The sequence below is a fragment of the Hyla sarda genome, chromosome 6, assembly GCF_029499605.1.
Source record: "Hyla sarda isolate aHylSar1 chromosome 6, aHylSar1.hap1, whole genome shotgun sequence".
NCBI classification, from domain to species: Eukaryota; Metazoa; Chordata; class Amphibia; order Anura; family Hylidae; genus Hyla; species Hyla sarda.
In genome coordinates, this window is record NC_079194.1 from 208,909,817 (window position 1) to 208,934,816 (window position 25,000).

The following is a 25,000-nucleotide window of genomic DNA, read 5'->3' on the forward strand; positions in this document are numbered from 1 at the left end:
GCAAAAAGTGTACTAAGAGCCTTAATTTTTTTTTGACAAAGAGTGCTGCTGCAACCTTGTTTTTTTTTTTTTTTTATTTTTTTTTATTTTTTTTTTTGTGTCTACATCCAAAAGGCTGCATTGTGTTCCACGAGGATGGCCACCTTAAGAATGAGCAATGCCATTCTTCAGGCGGATATTTTAAAGTGGATTTTCGGTTCACAAATTCCGCTTCAAAATTTCCAAAGTGTGAATTGGTGAACGGAAAACCCAATTCACTAGCTTTTGTACATTTTAGCAAGCAGAATTTCTACCTCAATTTCAAAGCGGAATTGCATGCAGAAATTCCGTAGTCTGAACCTAGCCTAAAAGAACAATGCAGTATGACAACACGCAGGCTGCAAGAGAATCCGACCAATCTTTTAATAAAGACCTACCAGGAGAGGGTTCCCCCCCCCATACTTATTTATTGTCTGCACCACAAGTACTATGCAGTAAGAAAAAAAATCATTCTAAGACTTCAATGGCCTTTTAAGTGTTCTATTGCTTTAACCTCTTAACGATGCAGGACATAAATGTATGTCCTGGTGCGGTGGTACTTAACGCACCAGGACGTACATTTAGGTCCTAAGCATAACCGCGAGCATCGGAGCATTGCCCGGATCATGCGCGGCAGGTCCCGGCTGCTGATCGCAGCCAGGGACCCGCCTGTAATGGCGGACATCCTCAATCCCGCAGATGTCCGCCATTGACCCCTCAGATGTCCACCATTGACCCCTCAGATGTCCGCCATTGACCCCTCAGATGTCCACCATTGACCCCTCAGATGTCCACCATTGACCCCTCAGATGCCCGCCATTGACCCCTCAGATGCGATGATCAATACAGACTGCAGCATCGCAGTCATTAAAATGGATGATCAGATCGCTCGCGGCACTGCCGTGGTGATCCGATCATCCAGTATGGCAGACGGAGGTCCCCTCACCTGGCTCCACTGCCTTCCTGCAGACCAGAGCAGAAGATGACCAATAACCCTGATCAGTGCTATGTCCTATACATAGCACTGAACAGTATTAGCAATCGAATGATTACTATAAATAGTCTCCTATGGGGACTATTACAGTGTAAAAAAATTTGAAAAACCCCTCCCCCAATACAAACGTAAATTGTCCCATTTTCCCTATTTCAGCCCCCCCAAAAAGTGTTAAAAAATATATTTTATATACATATTTGGTATCGCCGCGTGCGTAAATATCTGAACTATTAAAATAAAACGTTAATGATACCGTACGGTGAACGTAAAAAGAAGCTGCTTTTTTTTTTTACATTTTATTCCAAAAAAATTTATAAAAAATGGATTAAAAGTTTTATATAAGCAAATATGGTATCAATAAAAGGACTGATCACGGCGCAAAAAATGAGCCCTCATACCGCCGCTTATACGTAAAAATGAAAAAGTTATAGGTCATCAAAATAGGGGGATTTTAAACGTACTAATTTTGTTAAAAAGTTTGCGTTTTTTTTTTTTTAAGCGCAACAGTAATAGAAAAGTATGTTATCATGGATATCATTTTAATCGTATTGACTCAAAGAATGAAGAATACATGTCATTTTTACCGTAAATTGTACGGCGTGAAAACGAAACCTTCCAAAATTAGCAAAATTGCGGTTTTATTTTTAATTTCACCACACAAATAGTATTTTTTTGGTTGCACCATACATTTTATGGTAAAGTGAGTGATGACATTACAATGGGCAACTGGTCGCGCAGAAAACAAACCCTCATACTAGTCTGTGGATGAAAATATAAAAGATATGATTTTTTGAAGGCGAGATGGAAAAAACAAAAACTTAAAAATAAAATTGTCTGAGTCCTTAAGGCCCAAATGGGCTGCGTCCTTAAGGGGTTAAAGAGTAGCTATCATTAACTAAACTTTCCATAATCCCCCTCCCCATCTGTCCCTGACACTAACTACATCTCTCCCTGTATTCATTTTTATTTAAATCCCCATTAAAATACCTTTTATAATAACATATTTGATGGCTCAGAGTTGAGCTCTCTCTGGAGGGCAGGAAGTGGGCGTGGCCAGCCTGCGTGACGTCATAGGAAGCCTGGCCAGCCGTCTTCCGCCCGTCTTCCTGCACTCAGAAGAGGGAGATGAAGGGGGCGGGGATATTTAAATAATGCGCACACGAGCACTGTGCTCGCTCTCTGCTTGTTTCATATACAGGCAGAGAGCAAGCTGAGGACAAGCATTTCGGACCACGCTGCCTTGCCAACAGTGGTCCGAACATGCTCAACGGGAGGGGGAGGGGGGGGGGGAATGATTCCTGGACCACATAGGGTGACACCTAGTGGCCAGGTTTTAAAAAGTAAAATAAACAGTGAAAACAAGATTTTTTTTTTAATTAACATATATTACTAATATATATTTAGGCATAAACTATTTAATAAAATGTTTTTATTTTAATGAGCGTACACATTTATCACTGTTTCGTCATTGGTGACCTTATCTGTGGGTCGTGTGGCACCTGGATTGTCTCTTTGCTATGACATCACCTCTGCGGCCCCTGCTCTCAGTTTATCCAGGCATTGCTTGCTCAGGACATTAGTCTGTCATTCTGAGTTTATGGCGTGTAAGCACAGTACTGGCTGTGGAACATACAGGCCAACATCTTCTCCACAAACTTTGGTGATGACACATTTGTATATAACTGTTACTAGTTTGTACGTTCCTATTGTACATAAGTTCATGCCCATCTGACTGATTCCCATCATGCCCATCTGAGTTGTCAGACAGATATTAAAGGAGTTCTCCGGAGCTAACCTTTTATTGGGGAATTGGAGCATGAGGCAAAGTTATATAACATTCTAATATACTCACGTTTTCCATATGGTCTTCTTCCCGATCTTCTCCTCGCTTTTCTCTCCGGTCGGAAGCTGGGTCTTTTGATGACGCTCGACCTGTATTTCTTCTTGATCCGCCGCCATCTTCGCCCGGTGACTCATCGCTCCCATGAGTCGGCTACTCCTCCAAAGTTAATTTATTCTGCGCATGCGCAGTACTACGCAAATAGCGTAGGGCTAACGCTAGGCTCCTATCGCTGCCTACGTTAGACCTACGCTATTTGCGTAGTGCTGCGGCATTCTTGTGACACCCCTAGCGCCAGCCGAAGGCTGTCCGGGCATGCTGGGAGTTGTAGTTTTGCAACAGCTGGAGGCACCCTGGTTGGGAAACAGTGGGCACATGGATGGGTGGGCTAGTGGGCACATGGATTAGTGGGCACATGGATGGGTGGATCAGTGGGCTAGTGGGCACATGGATTAGTGGGCACATGGATGGGTGGATCAGTGGGCTAGTGGGCACATGGATGGGTGGATCAGTGGGCACATGGATCAGTGGGCTAGTGGGCACATGGATGGGTGGATCAGTGGGCACATGGATGGGTGGATCAGTGGGCTAGTGGGCACATGGATGGGTGGGCTAGTGGGCACATGGATTAGTGGGCACATGGATTAGTGGGCACATGGATGGGTGGGCTAGTGGGCACATGGATTAGTGGGCACATGGATGGATGGGTGGATCGGTGGGCTAGTGGGCACATGGATTAGTGGGCACATGGATGGGTGGATCAGTGTGCTAGTGGGCACATGGATGGGTGGATCAGTGGGCTAGTGGGCACATGGATCAGTGGGCTAGTGGGCACATGGATGGGTGGATCAGTGGGCTAGTGGGCACATGGAGAGGGCTGATGAGCTGGAAGGGAGATAATGGGAGGAGATAACCACAAGGGAAGGAGCTGTGGGCGTCACTTTATTATAATTTATTATAATTTCCTGGGGGGGGGAGGAGGGGGAGAGAGCAGCAGCTAACAGGAAGCTGGCGCAGGGAGTCATGGGAAATGTAGTCTTTATGACAGGGCTGCTTACTGCTACAGGTGGCAATTACAAGAGAATGGCTGGGCCAAATTTGACAAATGAGGTATCGTTGGAAAGGTCTTTAAAAAAAAAAAAAAAAAGTTACCTCATCTGATAGCTCTTTCAAAGTACCAGCGCTCCGGAGTACTCCTTTAAACTGGCATAAACTGTTAAAAGTTGTGGAATCGGGGCACTTTACGGTATCTATTGATTGTAAAATCTCTTTTCAAATCTGTTACTACAATTTTTTAGCACATTCAGTTTTCTGGGCTGGTTCAGTGTTTTCAGTGTAGCCTTTAGGCTGTAGGTCAGGGGATGAATGATCACAGTATCATAAAGGGTTAATAGCCAGAATCAAAATCATAATGCCGTTCCCCCATTGACATTACATTGTGGTGGTTGCTCACAAGACCGTTAACCCTACTGCTAAATTCTGCTCGCTGCTTTGCTGCAGTTCCTTGCGGGTGATTGTGATGCACCATCATGACGTTCCTATTTTGTGCTGCTACAAGTTGTAGTTTAGCCCAAGCTTTTTTGTCTTCTCAGAATGTCCACGTAATATCATAACTGCTGGTAAGAAGCCACATCATGGGACCACTATTTTAACTTAAATTTAGTAATGCTTCAATCAGATGAGCAGGGTTTGTCTTGGGGCTGGGTGGTATACCGGTTCATACAGAATACCGAAATTTATGTGCTGCAAGATATGAATTTTAACCCATATCGCAATACCGGTTTGGCCCCTCCCCTTCGAATGAATGAATCAGGCCAGCGCTACACTGTCCCCACATCGGGGAACTAATCCTATGTGACCTGCGAGCGCTGTTCTGCCCCCCAATTAATTATTAGCCCAGCGCTGTCCCCATCAGGGTACTACTCACATGTCACCCGCAAGCGCTGCACTTCTCGTCCTGTTTGTTGCGGCCGCCGGCGCTAACACTATACTAGTGGTCTCCAACCTGCGGACCTCCAGATGCTGCAAAACTACAACTCCCAGCATGCCCGGACAGCCAACGGCTGTCCGGGCATGCTGGGAGTTGTAGTTTTGCAACATCTGGAGGTCCGCAGGTTGGAGACCACTGCTCTATACTGTGCGGTATCCCTATGCCCGGGCTGCAAAAAATAAACAAAATAAACTTACCTCCCATTTGTCCAGTACCGGCCTCACTTGATTCCTGGGGACGGGACTTCCGACAGCCGTCAGCCTATCACCGACCGCAGCGATGTTCTGCCTCGGCCGGTGATAGGCTGAGCCCACTGTCATGTAAGAAGCTCTGGCCGGCTTCTTACATGACAGTGGGCTCAGCCTATCACCGGCCGAGGCAGAACATCGCTGCAGTCGGTGATAGGCTGACAGCTCTGCGACGTTCCTGTCCCCAGCGTAAGGCCGACGTAGGTGCGTTAAAGTTTATTTTGTTTACCTTTTGCAGCCCGGGCATAGGCATACAGCGTACAGTAGAGTGCCAGCGTCGGCAGCCGCAGAAAACGGGATGAGGGGGGCAGCGAATGCCGGTGATATGAGTATTTACCCCGATGGGGATGTGGGCTGATTAATATGGGGGGGAGGGGGGGGGCTAGGAAATACCATTATATACCGTGGAACCGCCAAAAGCTTAAAAAATACCGTGATGCACACATTTGGTCATACCGCCCAGCCCTAGTTAGTCTCACACATTTTGTTTTCGGTCCTCTTTAGTTTCCTTGTCTACCAGTTGCCTATATAAACCGATCAGATCCCTTCTATTTTACAGAAGCTTTCTAAAATAAAATAAAAAGCAACCTGGTTGGTTGCTATTGACAACTGGTCAACTTTTCCTCTGCACAGGTTTTTATAAATCTCCCCAATAGTCTTTTGAGGGTTTGTTTGCTTCTTTTTGTTTTCCCAATATTCGGACAGTTTATCCATGCAGAGAATGTCCTTATTCTCGCTGTGTAATTGTTTGTTTTTGCTTTAACCTATCGGAGCAGAACGAAAATACAGTAATTCTCTGATCACCGCGTGTCTTGCTGAGCAGCAGTGACTGGGAATATTGGTTATTCTTAATTATTTTATAGTTTTTTAAAGCGGACTGCTCATCATGGGAAGCCAGCCAGCAATGGTTACATGAGCTGATGTTGCTTGAATGTTAATTCTGAAACCAAGGTTTTTCATTAGATTACCTTGGCTGTAATATTGTTTTTATAAGTGGCCAGTAAAAGGTACTACTTCCATGACGGGGACCATGGTTAAAGGTTTTTTTTTTTTGTTTTGTTTTTTTGGTGAATGCTCATTCTACACACACACACACACACACACAGAGATAGAGATGTGTATGTGTATATATATATATATATATATATATATATATATATATAAATTAATCTTTACTTACCTCCAGCAGTGCCTCTGGTGTCCTGCTCCAGTCCCTTGTTCTGGTCCCTGGCTACGATTCTTTCTGTGAGAATGTGTGACAATTGGGCCTGGAGTGATGTCGGGGCCCAGAGTGTCATACTCCTCCTCAGCCAATCATGGGCAGCAGCAATGTCCTTCCTCGACCAGTGATTGGACAGCATGATCCGTATCTTAAATTTTGCGCTTATGCCCATAGCATTTTGCACAATAGGTTTTCTACTACTTCAGTGGGGTATTAAAGAGGTATTGTAAGCATTTTTCGATACGCTGTAAGTCCCTTATGTGGGAGAGTGACTGTAATGCTGTGGAGTATATGTCCGTACTCCGTAACTTCCATTGTCTTTATTTCACTAAACTTAATGGTGCATGTAGCAGTCATTCTTATAGGTCAGGGTTGCAGATGAGGCATTTACATATTATTTAGCATTTATATATTATTTTATAGTAGAAAGATCTTTATGTTCAGCTCACCCAGTACGACCCACCGCAGTGCGGACAAGTGTAGACCTCACCAGAAGTTTAATTAAAGAATGGAAGTCCAGCGCGGTATTCCAGAGCAGTTCATGCAATTTATTAACATGAAGCACGCAGTACAACAAGGATTGCATGGTGGTGACGCGTTTTATATTTATATATTTTATTTACGTATTATTTTGTTCTATACAGTAGGAGCATTGGTTTTGTTCTGTAGCCTTCAAAAAAAAAAATCTTCCGCCTGCAGCTATAGATCATGCATTTTGCTGGCCGCTATGTCCCGTCTCAGCCATAGACTGGCCAAAGTGACATGTTGGCCATGGGTCTTCTCCAAGGAGGAGATTTATCAAAACCTGTCCAGGGGGAGAAGTTGCTGAGTTGCCCATAGCAACCAATCAGATCGCTTCTTTCAGAAGCAATCTGGTTGCTATGGGCAACTCAGCAACTTTCCCTCCTGGACAGGTTTTGATAAATCTGCCCCCATTATGTCACACTGCCCCTTAGTTGGCCAAGGTGGGACAACATTACATCCAGCGATTTTATTTTTTTATTTTTTATTTATTTATTTATTTATTTATTTTTTTTAGCTGCAGTTTGATGGAATGGCCATATTTATAAAAATAAAAAATATAGTTAAACTTGATAAATTCCTCCTTTGTTCTCTCTTCTCCCCTGACTTCACTACCCACTCTTATATCTTGCAGCAATTTGTGGAGGTCTCTTGGTCTGACGTCCATGGCGTGAGGTCCACGTGCCCCTTTCATGCATTGTCGCCGCAGTGCTGTATTCTGGCGTTCCTATAGAGAATTCATGCAGGGGGGGGGGGGGGGGTGTTGATGAGGCTCCTTAGATTTTCAATGCAAAACTGATAAAACTTCCCATCTTTTCCCTGTCTTTAGCCAATTATCCTTTATGATTCACACAACTATGTGATATCTTTATATGATCTCGATCTCCTTTTTATATGATTCCAGTTTTTGGAATGACCGGTCATACTTTTCTAAAGGAGTGTGAAAATTTCCCAATTTCTGCCAGGGTAGGCTAACTTTTTTACCAAACCTGTAAATCTTTCCCTATAGACTTCCATGTGACATTTCTTCCAGCAGTAAGCAGAATTCCTTCATGTGAACCGTCCATTATAGCTATGAGATCTGGAAATGCTTTCTCGTTTTCTGTGAAATGAAACTACTGTAATTCCTAAATCCGGCTCTATGACTCGGGCTGCTGGTATTTGTGTGAGCAGCCAGTTTACATTACTAATGTTATGACAAGTTATATCTGCACTTGTATTGTACGTGGAGCTCATACACACAGAACACACTTGTAATAATAATCTGTTAGCAGTACATTAACGTCCTTGGCGCTGCAACCAATATTGACTGTTGTATTTTCATCCTCTTATTAAGAGTCAGAACTTTATTGTTCCATTGACAAAGCTATAGGTGTTTTTTTTTTTGTTTGTTTTATGTTGTATTGGGGCAGTTTCATGTACCACGTTTTGTTTTGGGAAATGTTATGAATTTTTTTGTAGGGTGGAAAGGGAAATAAAAACCTGCCATTCTGCTTGTTTGGTTTTTATCTTAAAGGAGTGTACTTCAGACAAATTATTTATTTAGTTATTTTTTTAAATTGCTAATTTTTAAATCCCAATATGCCCAGGTTGCAACAATTAAAAAAAAAATTATAATAATAAAATAAACAGCCTCATGCTGCTCCCCTGGTGGGGTTTGGCTCTACCTTCCACCTTTGCCATCCTCTTCCTACTTCTGGTGCCCAACACGCAAAAGTGCAGCTCAGTGAATCGCTGACCAGAGCAGTATCCAGTCTTGGCCATTGACTGTCTGAGTGGCAATGATACAGATGGAACCTGGGCACCAAGAAGAGCATGGCCTGGGCCCAATCTGTCACATTGTCACTTAGCCAATCACTGGCCATCGATTCTCTCAGCTGCAATGTTGTGTTGGGCCCCAGAGGCAGGGAGAGGACTGCAGCGTAGGACAGGAGAGTGATACCTGAGGCACCCGGGGAGCAGTGGAAGTGAAGTCAAGTGTTATTCATTTATTTTTTTTAATTTTTATTTCAACAGCCTGGTCAAATTGAGATAGAAAATATTTTTCATTGAGGTACCCCTCTAAGGCATTCACTGTGCAGTAAAAGTGACTTGTTAAATGTGTTATACATTCTGTAGAAACTAATGGCCTACTATCTGGGTATGCCATCAATATTAGATTGGTGGGGGTTCAACTCCTGGCAGCCTTCCTATCTGCTGTTTGAACAGACTGTGGCTCTCTCTTCAATCTACTGCTTGTCTTGCAATTGACATACTCTTAGTAGTGGTGGGGCAAGGTACTTAAAGGGGTACTCCGGTGTTAAAATGAACTGGTGCCAGAAAGTTAAACAGATTTGTAAATGAGTGTAGGTGTATAACCTCCTTACCTCAACTAGTTCATTGTGAGCTGCACAACCCTTTTGTTTTAAATTTGTAAATTTAATTTGTAAATTACTTCTATTAAAAAATCTTTATCCTTCCAGTACTTATTAGCAGCTGTATGCTACAGAGGAAATTCTTTTCTTTTTAAACCTGTTGGACAAAGGGCGTACCTGTACGCTCATTGGAATTTCGGTCCCTGCTGCGCGGTGGGCAGGGAGCGGACCGGGATGCCTGCTGAAATCATTTAGCAGGCATCCCGTGCAAATGGTAAACCCCCCCCCCCCCCATAAATCGCCAATCAATTCAGATCAGCGACTTGCGCTTTATTCCGGGCTGATCGGGTCTTTAATGATCTGATAGCCCGGAAAATAGGGATGATCGGAGCTGTCAGAGGCAGCCCTGATCATCCTAGAGGATAGGAGCGAGGTGGCTGGGTGCCACCTCCCCCTATCCCTTGCGATTGGCCGATCGGCGAATCACAGGGCAGGGGTGGGGAGAACTTTCATTTCCCCCGTTCTGCCCTCCCCTGGAGGTTGGGGCAGAGTGGGAGAAGATGGCGGCGAGGTGTGGGGGCCGTTAACTGGCGACAGGCTGCAGGCAAGTGATGGTGCGGCGGCGTTGTCAGATGCTGCAGTGAAGATTGTCGTAAAGTGATCTTCACTGCAGCTTCTAGGAGTTTTAAAACTACAACTCCCAGCTGTCTGGGCATGCTGGGAGTTGTAGTTTTGCAACATCTGGAGGGCCACAGTTTGGAGACCACTGTGTCGTGGTCCCAAAACTGTGTCCTTCCAGATGTTGCAAAACTAAAAGTCTCAGCATGCCCAGACAGTCCAGGCATGCTGGGAGTTGTAGTTCTGTAACATCTGGCCCTTCAGATGTTGCAGAACTACAACTCTCAGCATGCCTGGATAGTCAGTATGCTGGGAGTTGTAGTTTTGCAACATCTGGAAGGGCACATTTGGAGACCACTATACAGTGGTGTCCAAACTGTAGCGCTCCAGATGTCAATTCAAAGCATGCCAAGACAGTCCAGGCATGCTGGGAGTTGTAGTTCAGTAACATCTGGCCCTTCAGATGTTGCCGAACTTCAACTCCCAGCATGTCTGGGCATGCTTGGAGTTGAAGTTTTGCAACATCTGGAGGGCTACAGTTTGGAGATCACTACACAGTGGTCTCCAAACTGTTCATCTCAAGTTGTTGGATAATTACAACTCCCAACATGTCCTTCGGCTGTCTGGGCATGCTGGGAGTTGTGGTATTGCAACAAGTGAAGGCACACTGGTTGGGAAACATTGTATTTTCCCTAACTCAGTGTTTCCCAACCTGTGTGCCTCCAGCTGTTGCAAAACTATAACTCCCAGCATGCACTGACAGACCATGCATGCTGGGAGTTGTAGTCTTGCAACAGCTGGAGGCACACTGGTTTTGAAACAGAGGTAGGAAATAGTGTGGAAACACTGCGGTAGTCTGTTACCTAACTCAGTGTTTCCCAATCCCAACCAGTGTGCCTCCAGCTGTTGCATAACGACAACTCCCAGCATGCACGGTCTAAAAGCAAAACTGACAATGTATTAAACCCAATACACAGGGTTATAGTTTGTAGAACTGAATTAAAAGGAAGTATAATTGATCCGGATCCACAGTCCAGTTAAGAGATCCGGGTAAGTCATGCCTCATTTTTTATTTGGTTCACCCGCATTATAACCCAGTGTATTGGGTTTAGTTTGGGTTAACTGGCTGTCAGTTTCTCTTTAATGAATATGGGGCTTCCTAAGCTAGTGCACCTTTATTTAAAAAGAAAAAAAAATTATCCCCTCCCCCCTATGTGGTTTTTGGCATAGTAGATATAGGGCATATACATATTTTTTTTCTTATTAAAATAAAAAATTCACGCATACAGGAAAGGCAAAAAATAAAGGGAAAGGGAATACATCCGTACAAAACATAAGTATAGTCTTGTGTTGTAATAACAAAATGTCTAAACTTGTCAGGATAATTAAACGACATCAACACATTACTCTGTACATAACCAAGGCACTTTGGTAAGGCATGTAGATCACTGGCATGGAATTATTTATTTTAATATTGACATCTTGTGCAACTTATTTCAAGTATGTTGAGCCATGAGAAAAGTTAAAGGGGTATTACAGCGCTAAACAACTTATCCTCTATCAAAGGATTAGGGGATAAGATGTTAGATCACAAGGAACCTTCTGCTGGGGACCCCCACGATCTCCCCTGTTTTTCAGGTGCACAGAGCGAGGATCGCTGTGTGGGTGATGAGGGACGGTGCAGGGGATGGAGTATCGTGACGTCACGGCTTCTCCCACTAATGACGTCATTCCCCCTCTTCGACCCCTCAATGCAAGTCTATGGGCAGAGCCGTGATGTCACGATACTCGGTTCCCTGCACTGCCCGTCATCAGCCACAGAGCGATCCTCGCTCTGCAGCTGAAACGGGGGTGATGCTGGAGAGATCACGGGGTCCCCAGCGGCGTACGGCGCAAATGTACGTCTTTGTGCCCCGGTATTTAACACACCAGGACATAGATTTACGTCCTGTACATGACTCGATCACCGTAGTGGTGCTTGCATCATGCACGGCAGGTCCCGGCTGCTATCAGCAGCCAGGGACCCGCAGGTAATGGCAGACATCAGAAATCGCGCTGATGTCCGCAATTAACCACTCATATGTCGTGATCAAGACAGATCACGGCATCCGCAGCCATGCGGGCGTTAAAATGGATGATTATTAGCATTCAAATAATTGCTATAAATAGTCTCCTATGGGGACATAAAAAATAAAATGCACCCCCCCCCCCCCAAAAAAAAAAACTTTTTATTTATTTTATTTTTTATAAAAAGTGATTTAAAAGTTTCATATATGCAAACGTGGTAACTATAAAAAGTAATGATCACAGCGCAAAAAAAAATTAGCCCTCATACGGCCGCGTAAATGGGATAAAGCGGAACGTTATAGGTTGTCAAAATATTGGGATTGTAAATATACTAATTTTGGAATTATTTTTAAGCGGTACAATAATAGGAAAGTATGCAATCATGAGTATCATTTTAAGCGTACTGACCCGCAGGGTAAAGAAAACATGTCATTTTTACCGTATAGTGTACAGCGTTAAAACAAAACCTTCCAAAATTTGCTAAATTGCGGTTTTCTTTTCAATTTCCCCACACATATATATATTTGGTTGCGCCATACACTTTATGGTTAATGGGTGATGTCATTACAAGGGACAACTGGTCGTGCAAAAAACAAGCCCTCATATTGGTCTGTGGATAAAAATATATAATTTATGATTTTTACAAGGTGAGGAGGAAAAAAACAAAAATGCTAAAATAAAATTGGCTGTGTCCTTAAGGCCAAAATGGGCTGTGTCTTTTAAAGGGTAAATCAAAGTGACCAGAAGATCAGTATTTGAACAAATGTGAATGATGTAGGAAATATAGAAAATAGAATATAGAAAAATAGAAAAAAAAAACTAATAAAACTATTTTTGTTATTGTAGACTTCATGAAGAAATTCTCGACTTCTACAAATATATGTCTCCGCGGCCTGAAGAGGAGAGAATGAGAATGGAGGTTGTTAATCGAATAGAAAATGTCATTAAAGAGCTGTGGCCAAGCGCAGATGTGAGTATGAGTCCTAAGAGTCTGTTCACACCTTCAGGTTTTTTATTGAAATGATTAATTACAAAGCCAGGAACAGATCATAAATGGAGGACTTGTGTAAAGGAAAGGCAAAGACTTCTCTTTTCAAATCTATTTCTGGATTTGTCGATGATAATTGCAATTTAAAACCAGAGAGCGTTAATACCATAAATAAGGACATTTTAATGCCTGTATTACATTCACAACAAAAAATAGCCAGCACCTCTACCTAATACAAGGGTGCACGCTGCTGTGGCAAATACAGAGTATACAGGAAAGAAAGGTTGCAGCAGCACTCTTGGTCAAAAAACTGAGGCTCTTAGCTGACTTTAAAAAAATATATTTATTTAAAGCTTTTATTTTAGAACTTTTATGTTAACAACACAATACAGAATCAAAATAACATACAGCTGGAGATAAAGCCCTAACATCCTCGGAAAAAGGATTTAAAGACCTGCAGCACATCACCATTAGCAGGCAGATGGCGGTCCACCCCCAGCTGACACAAAACAAAAAAAAAACAGGACGGACAACACACACACACACACTCACACTTCCCAGAAGATCCCCACCTACCCTGCAAGAGAGGGACAATCATCCTACCCAGGCTCCGGTGGCACAACAGACTCCCCTATAAGGAGCCAGGGCATCCAAATGTTATCAAACTGCTTAGCAACCTGTACATCGGTACATACTTGTTAAATAGGTTGAACCAACGTGTGATGGGAAGAGCAGAAGAATCCTTCCAGGCCATAATCAGAACTTTCCGAGCACAAAACAATAGAAACTTATAAGAAGGCTCCTAAGGGAGCCCGAGGCTAGGTCATCAATAACCCCCAACAGACAACGGGAAAACACATAGGGGAATTCCGAGTGATCTGACAGGAACTGTAGCACCTCCCTCCAGAAGGGTTCCAGACAGGGACAGCTCCACAGCAGAGTGCCCACATCCGCCTGACATCGAAAACATACATCTGAAGTAGAGACACCCATACGAGATAGTTTAACCGGAGTATAATATAGCCGAAGGAAAAGCCTAACCTGAATAAGTAAGTCTCTAGCACTGACCACCGTATGATAGTAGGACTTAACTTCTTTCCATTGCTCCCCCGTTAAACCCGGCAGATCCACTGCCCACTTCTCAAAGGCCAACTCAAATGGATCAGGACCCACTGATTGCAGCAATGCATAAGCTTGGGTCAAAGGTTTAGTAAGGTCGGTGGTTCCCAGCAGCAACTCCACTTCAGAAAAGGCAGGGGTCACATCAAGCAAGCCAAATTACGCCACCAACGCGTGTCTCAACTGGAAGTGCCTAAACTGGGAACTCCGAGGGAGACTAAAGCGGTCACACATTGCCTGAAATGACGGGAAAGAAAAGTCCCCAAACAAGTGCGTGGCGAACTTGATTCTGTGAGCGCTCCATAACCCGGCATCCTCCAACTCCTGCAGGTGCTCAAGATGAGGATTCCCCCACAAGGGTGCCCTGGGAGACAGTACCGGTAACGGAAAGCATCTAGAAACCACCGACCACACCTCAGCCACAGTCCTAATAGGGGGCAACAACTTAGAAGAAGGTGTATATCTATAAAGGGTATTAGTCAATGTTTCATACGAATGAGAGCACCCGCTAGATGAGAGCACCCGCTAGAGCAGTGGAAGCGTTCGCCAGATCAAAGTCGATCCACCAGGCAGCATACACCAGCTGAGAAGCTAGAAAATAATCGTGCATGTTAGGAGCAGCTAAGCCACCCCTCAGTTTAGGCGCCTGGAGCAGCTCCTGACCAAGACGTTGCCACCAAGCCTCGTAGAAAATCTCTTAGGGGGTATCACAGGGGATGAAAGAGAGAGAGAAACTTAGGCAGATATATCATTTTAAATATATTAATCCTGCCCGCAAGACAGGGGTAGAGGGGACCAGGCCTGTTTTTAGTAGTAACATATAACAACACGGGGTCCAGATTCAATCTTACATAATCCTTCACATTAGCAGAAACTTCTATCTTAGCGGACTTTTTGATCATTTGTCCCACATCCACCCATAACATGCTAAATCAATTCACCTTCTGGTGGCCGTATGGCCTCTGACTGGGTGACATGCAGGATCCACTATCAATTTAAAACCTGCGAGGGGTGCAGGGTTAGAGAGGGTATTACCCACTCCCCCCACCCCCCCCCCCCCCCCTTCCTTGCTTGCAAAGCAAAAACACAAAAAAGAAAAATAGCCAGCACAACTACCTAATACACGGGTGCACACTGCTTTGGCAAATACTGAGCATACAGGACAGAAAGAAAGAAAGGTTGCGGCAGCACACTTGGTCAAAAATGGAGGCTCTTAGCGCACTTTTTGAGGCCATAAGCCCAGCAGAAAGTGAGTGAATCAAGCATGTCAGGGTCCCATTCAAAATGAGGCCACCTTTATTTCATTTTGATAATGGATCCAGCATGTCACCCAGTCAGAGGCCATATGCCCAGCAGAAGATGAATTGATATAGCATATTTGGGTCCCATCCAAATAAAATTATACATTTAAGAAGTAGACCAAAAGTGAACAGGCCCTCCCATGGTGTTTGTCCACATGCTTTTTGCTAGGGATCGACCGATTATCGTTTTTTTTTAGGGCCGATAATCGGTGGAGGTTAGGGCCGATAGCCGATAACTTATACCAATATTCCGGTATAAGTTATCGCCCATTTATCCCCCCGCGACACCGCTGCAAATCATTGATTTAAAGCGGGCGCTTTAAATCAATGCACTGCAGTGGCTTTTGCGGTGCCATAGGCCGCCGCCACCACCCGCTTCTCTCCCCCTACCTGTCAGGGTGGTCCGGGTCATCCATTCTTCCTGTAGTGTCCGGGGGCGTTCTGGGTGAAGGGTGAACCGGTCCGGGCTGTCCTTCTCCGGCGGTCATCTTCTCCACTCCGGCAGGCTCCGGCCTAGTACGCTGCATAGACACCGCTGCGCAGCGACGCACCTGGCGTCAAGGCGTAGCGGCGTCTATGCAGCTTCTAGGCCGGCGCCTGCCCCGAGTGGAGAAAATGACCCCCGTAGAAGGACAGCCCAGACCGGTTCACCCTTCACCCGGAACGCCCTTGGACACTACAGGAACGATGGATGGATGGCCCGGACCACCCCCATTACGGGTAAGTTTAATTTTTTTATTAACTCGGAGGGTGGGGGAGGGGCCCGACCGGTATAGCCGATACCGATAATGCCCAAAATCGTGATTATCGGCCGATAATATCGGCCATACCGATAATCGGTCGATCCCTACTTTTTGCCTGTGTCTCAATTAGGGCTGCATGATGTGGGGAAAATGAGCGACTGCAATTAGGGAGGTAAATATAGCGAATTCATTATGTGATTGCGATATAATAAATCCCTCCCCCCCCATCCCCCGTGATACCTTCCCATTTTATATCTACCCCCATGTCATGTCCATAGCCCATTTTGTGTGCACGCCCCACATTTCGCATCTATCCCATGTTATGACCATCCCCTCTAATATTGTGGTGGAGCGTGGAAGAAACCTAGCCCCGTTCCCACCATAGGTCTGACACAGAACCCTCCTGCTCAACTGATATCTGGCTGAGACAGGACACTACTGCAGCCAGTGATTAGCTCTATGGGACAGAACACTACTGCAGCCAGTGGTTAGCTCTATGGGACAGGACACTACTGCAGCCAGTGATTAGCTCTATGGGAAGGTTTTGTAGGGATAATTGTGTTGTCATAGTTATTCTCATACCAGGAATAACTGTGTTATAAAGATCCTCACATTCTACACACTCCAGTGCTTATAATCACTCCCTGTCCATTGTTTGTCTCCTACCTGACAGTCCACATATAAGGGGGAACTAACAATGAGCACTGTACATCACCCAAAGACTGGCCTCACATTTCATGTCCATGCCCTTTTAAAGGGGTACTCCACTGGCCAGCGTTCAAAACTTAATGTTCTGAACGCTGTTTTTCGCGCTGCAGGGAGTCGGCCATGCCCCTCGCGACATCACGGCCATGCCCCCTCAATGCAAGTCTATGGGGGGGGGTCGGCACTCCCCCTCCCATATACTCGCGTTGAGGGGGCGTGGCCGACCCACCGCAGCGCAGAAACAGCGTTCAGAACATTAAGTTTCGAACACTGGCCAGTGGAGTACCCCATTGATATTGTGCTGCGGCATGGGACGAACATTTAAAAACAAAAAAAACTGATACTTATTTAGCCCTGTTCCTCCATAGTTCTGCCACATATTCTGTTCTTCTCCTGTGCTTCCTTCTTCAGAGGCAAGCAGCGGGTTGCACTTGCAGGACCTTCCCACTAGCCTATCACTAGCTGGGACAGGATAATGCTGCAGCTAGTGGTTGGCTGAGCTGGAAGGGTCCTATAGTTAGCTGCTTGTCTTGGACAAAGGGAGAACGGGAGCTGGGACAGACCTACAGGGGACTTCAGCGGGTCAGGGGGGCGGTGGCGGTGATTGGTCTCAGGACCCCCGGACAGGCAGGGGGAGAGAAGCGGGCGGCGGTCTATGGCACCGCAAAAGCCACTGCAGTGCATTGATTTAAAGCGCCCGCTTTAAATCAATGATCTGCAGCGTTGTCGCGGGGGGATAAATAGCCAATAACTTATACCGGAATATCAGTAAGTTATCGGCTATCGGCCCTAACCTCCACCGATTATCGGTATTGGCCCTAAAAAACAGATATCGGTCGATCCCTAGTTCTGTTGCACCATTCAAACATAGTAACAGTGACGGCTGTTTTATTTATTTTTTTTTAAAACCATTTTAAATGGGCACTGTCGGATACAACAACTTTTGATATGTTGTAAAGCATGTATAACCAATAGGTTTTGCAATTGCTTTCATTAGAAAATTTTCAGTATTTCAAACAACTGCAAATGTTTTGCCAAGATGTACAACATATATAAAGTTTTTCGCCGATCGGTCTTATGTCCGGTATTAACCCTTTAAACGCCGCAATCAAAGTTGATTGCTGCATCTAAAACGGGAGAAAACCGGCTAGCTCAGTGGGCTGTTAGGGACCGTAACGGTGAAATCTCGGAGAGGCCAGCGGTAGATTTCTTACCTTGCTTCCTGCCGTCCGATCGTCGCTCTGCTGCTCCATGCCTGAGATGCAGGCTGGAGCAGCAGAGCACTGATAACACTGATCAATGCTATGACAAAGCATTGATCAGTGTCTGCAATCAAGGTATTGCATGTTATAGTCTCCTATGCGGGCTATAACATTGCAAAAAAAAGTTTAGAAATGTGATTTAACCCCTGCCCTAATAAAAGTTTGAATCACCCCCCCTTTTCCCATTAAAAAAAGTAAATAAAAACCTGTGGTATTGCCGCATGCGTAAATGTCCAGATTATAAAAATATGTTAATTAAATGGTCAATGGCGTACATGTAAAAAAAATTCCATAGTCCAAAATTGCGTATTTTTGGTCACTTTGTATACCCTTAAAAAATTTACAAAGAGCGATCAAAAAGTCCCATCAAAACAAATGATACCGATAAAAACTTCAGATCACGGCTTAAAAATTGAGCCCTCATACATACATAAAATATAAGTTTTTTAGGGGTCAGAAGATGACCATTTTGAACATACTAATTTTAATGCATGTAGTTTATAATTTTTTTAAGTAGTAAAATAAAATAAAACCTTTAAGTTAGGTATCCTTGTAACCACATGGACCTACAGAATAAAGATATGGACCCACATTTATTATTGTAGGTGTAAGTGAAGCATTTTTCTTCACCTTTTTTTGTGTGCTATAATGTGTAGGAGCACCACATTTATTAAATGGTCACAGGGCATTTGATACATTTTTTGCAGGTCACATTTTCAGAATTTTCTCTCTTCACATACACCAATAAGCGAAGTCTGGGCTGATGAAGTTTTAGAGACTTTTCAGTGGCTTTACACCTTTTTTGCTCCTTTTCACAAAAAGGCGTAGTTGATAAAACCCGTCCATATCATGCGTATTGCCAAAATCTGTGGATTGGAACTCAAAATCAGCAGAAATGTGTAAACCAAAAGGCGCAAAAAAGGCACAAAAAACCCTGCTTGCCCCTTTTTTCCCCCCTTTTTTAGACACACAAAAAACAGTCTGAAGACAATGATAAATGTGGGCCATGGTGTCATGTACACAAAGTGCTCTGCATAGAATCTGAAGCCCCCAAAAATTACAAAATGGCAGTTTTTTTTTTTTTTCCAGTTTTGCCCCACAAATATATTTTTTCTCTGGTTTCGCCCAATACATTTTGTAGTGAAATGATTGATGTCATTAAAAAAAATAAGCCCTCATGTGTCTATAGGTGCAAAATTGAAAGCGTTAAGATTTTAAGAAAGTGATGATGAAAAGACGAAAATGTAAAAACTCTGAGTCCTTAAGGGGTTAAAGGTTTGGTGGATATTGACCTATATTTCATAACTGGTTCTTTTTATCAAGGTATTTTAATCTGTATATGCCTTGTTACTTGTAGTCCTGGTTTTGGATCTGTTAAGGTCACAAATGACCTTTTTAGTCAAACAATGCTATTTACTGCTCAGCGTGTGCCAGATAAGAGTCACAGTTGTTGATTTTCCCACACAGAGAACTTTGGTTTAGAGAAGGCCTGATATCTACTCCCCTCTATATTCTCTAAATCATACACATAACATTGGACCAGCTGTCATTGGCTTCAGCTTATGCACCAGTAAAAGTCCTATTGTAATAATCTCCACCCAAATTCTCATGTATCTTTTTTCTGCCAAGTGCAATATTTTTCAGTTGTCTCCTACTATAGTTATTCTCCATTATACACTGCTCACATAAAAAAAGGGAACACTTAAACAACACAATGTAACTCCAAGTCAATGACACCTCTGTGAAATCACACTGTCCACTCAGGAAGCAACACTGATTGACAATCAATTTCACATGCTGGTGTACAAATGGAACAGACAACAGGTGGAAATTATAGGCAATTAGCAAGACACCACCAATAAAGGAGTGGTTCTGCAGGTGGTGACCACAGACCACGTCTCCGTTCCTATGCTTCCTGGCTGATGTTTTGGTCACTTTTGAATGCTGGTGGTGCTTTCACTCCAGTGGTAGCATGAGACTGAGTCTACAACCCACACAAGTGGCTCAGGTAGTGCAGCTCATCCAGGATGGCACATCAATGCGAGCTGTGGCAAGAAGGTTTTGCTGTGGAGGAGGCCGTTGGAGGGCAACAAACCAGAAGCAGGACCGCTACCTCCGCTTTTGTGCAAGGTGTTGCATTGCCAGAGCCCTGCTAAATTACCTCCAGCAGTCCACAAATGTGCAAGCGTCCACTCAAACGGTCAGAAACAGACTCCATGAGGGTGATATGAGGGCCCGACGTCCACAGGTGGGGGTTGTGCAGGACACCGTGCAGGATGTTTGGCATTTGCCAGAGAACACAAAGATTGGCAAATTCGCCACTGGCGCCCTGTGCTCTTCACAGAGCAGGTTCACACTGAGCACATGTGATAGATGCGACAGAGTCTGGAGACTGTGGAGAACGTTCTGCTGCCAGCAACATCCTCCAGCACGACCGGTTTGGCAGTGGGTCAGTAATGGTGTGGGGTGGCATTTATTTAGGGGGCTACACGGCCCTCCATGTGTATGCCAGAGGTAGCCTGACTGCCATTAGGTACCGAGATGAGATCCTCAGGCCCCTTGTGAGACTATATGCTGGTCCGGTTGGCCCTGGGTTCCTCCTAATGCAAGACAATGCTAGATCTCATGTGGCTGGAGTGTATCAGCAGTTCCTGCAAGAGGAAAGCATTGATGCTATGGACTGGCCCGCCCGTTCCCCAAACCTGAATCCGATTGAGCACATCTGGGACATCATGTCTTGCTCCATCCACCAACGCCATGTTGTACCACAGACTATCCATGAGTTGGCGGATGCTTTAGTCCAGATTTGGGAGGACATCCCTCAGACCATCCACCACCTCATTGGGAGCATGCCCAGACATTGTAGGGAGGTCATACGGGTACGTGGAGGCCACACACACACTACTGAGCCTCATTTTGACTTGTTTTAAGGACATTACATCAAATTTGTATCAGCCTGTATTGTGGTTTTCCACTTTGATTTTGAGTGTGACTCCATATCCAGACCTCCGTGGGTTGATAAATTTGATTTTCATTGATAATTTTTGTGTACATAGTTGAATGTTCCGACAACAAAATCAAAGACGAAAGAATTTCATACGATTAGTTCATTAATTCAGATCTAGGATGTGTTTATCTTAGTGTTCCCTTTATTTATTTGAGCAGTGTAATAACTGTGAGCCAAATAAGTGCATATAAACTCTCCCTCAAGAAAATCTAAAGCGTACCTGTCATAGTTAAAAAAAAAGTGATATGTTACTCAGGACCCAATCCTGATCATGTGTATATAATTGTTGTGTCTCGGACCTATATATCCAGAGATATAAGCATTTATCTGCTGGTGAGTTACTTTTTCATTGTGCAGGCTGGAGGGGGCGTGTCAGTCTGTCTCCCGCACAGGAGCAACCCTGGGCAGTCAGCCAATCAGTACTCTCTACTCTGTAACCCTTTCCTCTCTGGTTTTATGCTGCGTCATGTGTCAGAGGAAGATACTTGGCGCTTGCCTGCAGTAATCAGAAGACATTATGGTGACTTCATAACGGGAAAAAATGTATAAATAAAAGAATAGATCTTTATAAAATTAGTGCAAAGATTTTTTTAGATAAAAGTACAGCATTTTTATGAATACATGTTCTATCTGTTTTATCTTCTCCTAGTAAAGCTGGATGCTAATCAGCATAGCTGTCACTATGTGTGTCATTCATCTTTCACAGACTCCTGAATGTCTGATCAACTTCTTTGTCATTCAGGAGTCCGAGAAAGCTTTGAATATTTCAGCCTGCTGGGAGTTGTAGTTTAGTAACAACTGAAGCTGCAATGTTAGTAAATAACTGTGTTAGAGCAGTGTTGCCTCCAGCTGTTGTATAACTACAGCTCCCAGCATGTCCACACCTCCTTTAGCTGTAGTTTTGCATACACAATAGAAATCTCCTATACCGGATACCGGTATGCTTTACGGCCAGTATCCAGTATGCTGTAAAATCTAGACTAGTCTGTCTGGCTAAAAGACAGGCGACCCCGGCTATTTTGAGCTTGAATTTCAGGTGAAAATTTAAAAAAAAATGTTTTAACAAGTGTATATTGTGAAATGTCATATTATGAGTCCTGCAATATTTGAGAAGTTTTTAACAATGACAGTGCCTCTTGACGTGACATTTTGTGTATGTATCCGTTTTAGGTTCAGATATTTGGGAGTTTCAAAACAGGACTTTATTTGCCTACCAGGTAAGAGGTTTTTCTTAACTATTAACTTCATGAATCTCAGACTATTATAGCAAATACATTTACTAAAATTTTGAAAAAGCTTAAATAAATCACATTGTCAAACTCTTCTGTTTTAAGTTTTTAGATAGTTGATGTCCATAACAAATTGAACTCATAGGCTAAAATAGTGAATATCTAGCAGGGGTGTGGAAATAAAAAAAATAAAAAAACACTTGTCCAAGGGACTAAAGTGGAACACAATCTACTTGCCCCTCAAGAAAATCCACTTGTCCTGGTAGATAAAATAATTTCAACCAAAATAGCACGATCCACCCCACTAGACCACCAGGGATGGTTATAAGATCCCTTTAGACACTTCTGTCAACTTAGACAGCGGTGATCTAATGGTTTAATAGTGGCCGCGGTGATCGCAGCATGTCAGGCTATTAGCTGCCGGAGAGCTGTAGATAGCTCCTTTTACACCCAAGGCAACCCCCCCCCCCCCCCCCCCCCCCCCCAAATCTGACCCCTTTAACCAAAATGTTTCCATATACAGGGATGTATGAGGGTAATCTTATGTGCCGTGATCTGTAGTTTTTATCTGAACTTTTATTAGGAAAGGGGCTTATTCACATATATACGCACTTCTTAAAATATTTTAATCACTATTTTCAGTCTTCATAGGGACTTATATATGGAGTCTTGGTATGAAACCACTGAACAACGCTGTTTTACTCGGGGGGGGGGGGGGGGGGGGGGGGGGGGTGTTCTGCTTCTCCATTTTATGTGGTGCATTTTATTTACTCTAATTTATGTCGGAAAATGCTGGAAGTTGCATTTAGTTAGTAGATAACTACAACACCCAGCATGCCCTGATACAGCCTATGGTTGTGTGGGTGTTGCAGCATGTTGCACTGTATAGTAGTACAGTTGAGGTAATTGTGTAACATGCTGGGAGTTGTAGTTTTGGTTCGTGTCAGCTGCAGAGCCATAGTCAGTGTCAAGGAATACTGGGAATTAAAGTTAGTAACTAAAACACCCAGCATGTTGCACTTTATAGTTCTACAGTTTAGGTTATGGTGCAACATGCTGGAAGTTGTAGTTTTGGTTCGGGCGTGTTTGTGTGCATCCGTGGGGCTCTTGGTCGTCGGGTGAGTATGAAGGGGGGCGGGATTCTGGGGGTGCAATTTACTGAGAGTGGCCAGAAGCCACTAAAAATAAATTTAAAAAAATTAGCACAACTGGCAGCAGCACTTGTCAGTCCGCCCCTGAACAAAACATACATGCATACACATATCATACATACACATATCATACATACACCGGCCACTGCCCCCTATATTATACATTACATACATACATCATACATAGGCACATCATACATACACCCGTCGCTGCCCCCTCACATCATACATTACATACATACATCATACATATACCATACACACATCATATATACATACACCCGCCGCTGCCCCCATCATACATTACATACACACATACACACACATCACACATACTCAAACCATACATATACACCATACATATGCATACATCATACATACACCTGCCGTTGTGCCCACCCCTCATCATACATTACATTCACAGACATCATACACGTCATATATACAGACATCATACACACGTCATATATACACAGACATCATACACACGTCATATATATATATAATAGATAATAGTTTGGTATCAACTAAAGTGCTGGCTGACTTATTCTTTGTCTGTATTGCACATACGGGGGAGTGGCTACCTCCATGTTGGCCTTGCACCCCACCCACCTCTATCAGGTGTGTATATAAGGTGGCTTGGATGTTCCAGATCCTGCCATGCTTACTGAACTGTTCACACAGAGGCATATTCACAGAGTAGGGTCCGTCCCAGGAGGCTACCTTATCGCGGTGGGACGGTCCAAGCTATTTGACCGCCGGCGGAGACAAATTTGCGAGCTAAGTGCCTCACTATTTCATAGTTTCACATTTGCATCTATTACACCATAGCTGTATAGCTCTCCATGTTTTAACTACATATTCATGTTGCACCTATATCCTTGTGCTGGCAGTGTGCTGCTGCATTCTTCTGTTGCTATATATATATATATATATATATATATATATATATATATATATATATATACAGACATCATACACACGTCATATATACACAGACATCATACACACGTCATATATACACAGACATCATACACACGTCATATATATATATATACACAGACATCATACACACGTCATATATATAATATATGTACACACAGACATCATACACACGTCATATATATATATCTATCTATCTATCTATATATATATATATATATATATATATATATATATATATATATATATACACACATACACACAGACATCATACACACGTCATATATATATATATATATATATATATATATATATATATATATATATATATATATATATATATATATATATATATATATATATATATATATATATATACACACACACAGACATCATACACACGTCATATATATATATATATATATATATATATACACACACAGACATCATACACACGTCATATATATATATATATATATACACATATACACATATACACATACACACAGACATCATTCACACGTCATATATATATATATATATATATATATATATATATATATACACACACAGACATCGTACACACGTCATATATATATATATATATATATATATATATACAGACATCGTACACACGTCATATATATATATATATATATATATACACACACAGACATCAT

At 43.3% G+C, this 25,000-nt stretch overlaps 1 protein-coding gene across 2 annotated transcripts in view; it reads left to right on the top strand.

The window, feature by feature from the left end:
- The window catches only part of TENT4B (terminal nucleotidyltransferase 4B), a 77,436-nt gene that overhangs the window by 19,325 nt on the left and 33,111 nt on the right, over positions 1–25,000 (top strand). For both annotated transcript variants that reach the window (XM_056526343.1, XM_056526344.1), the window contains exons 2-3: positions 12,720–12,843; positions 22,169–22,215. In XM_056526343.1, coding sequence (XP_056382318.1) covers positions 12,720–12,843; positions 22,169–22,215 — 171 coding nt within the window. The remainder of the gene's footprint in view (positions 1–12,719; positions 12,844–22,168; positions 22,216–25,000) is intronic.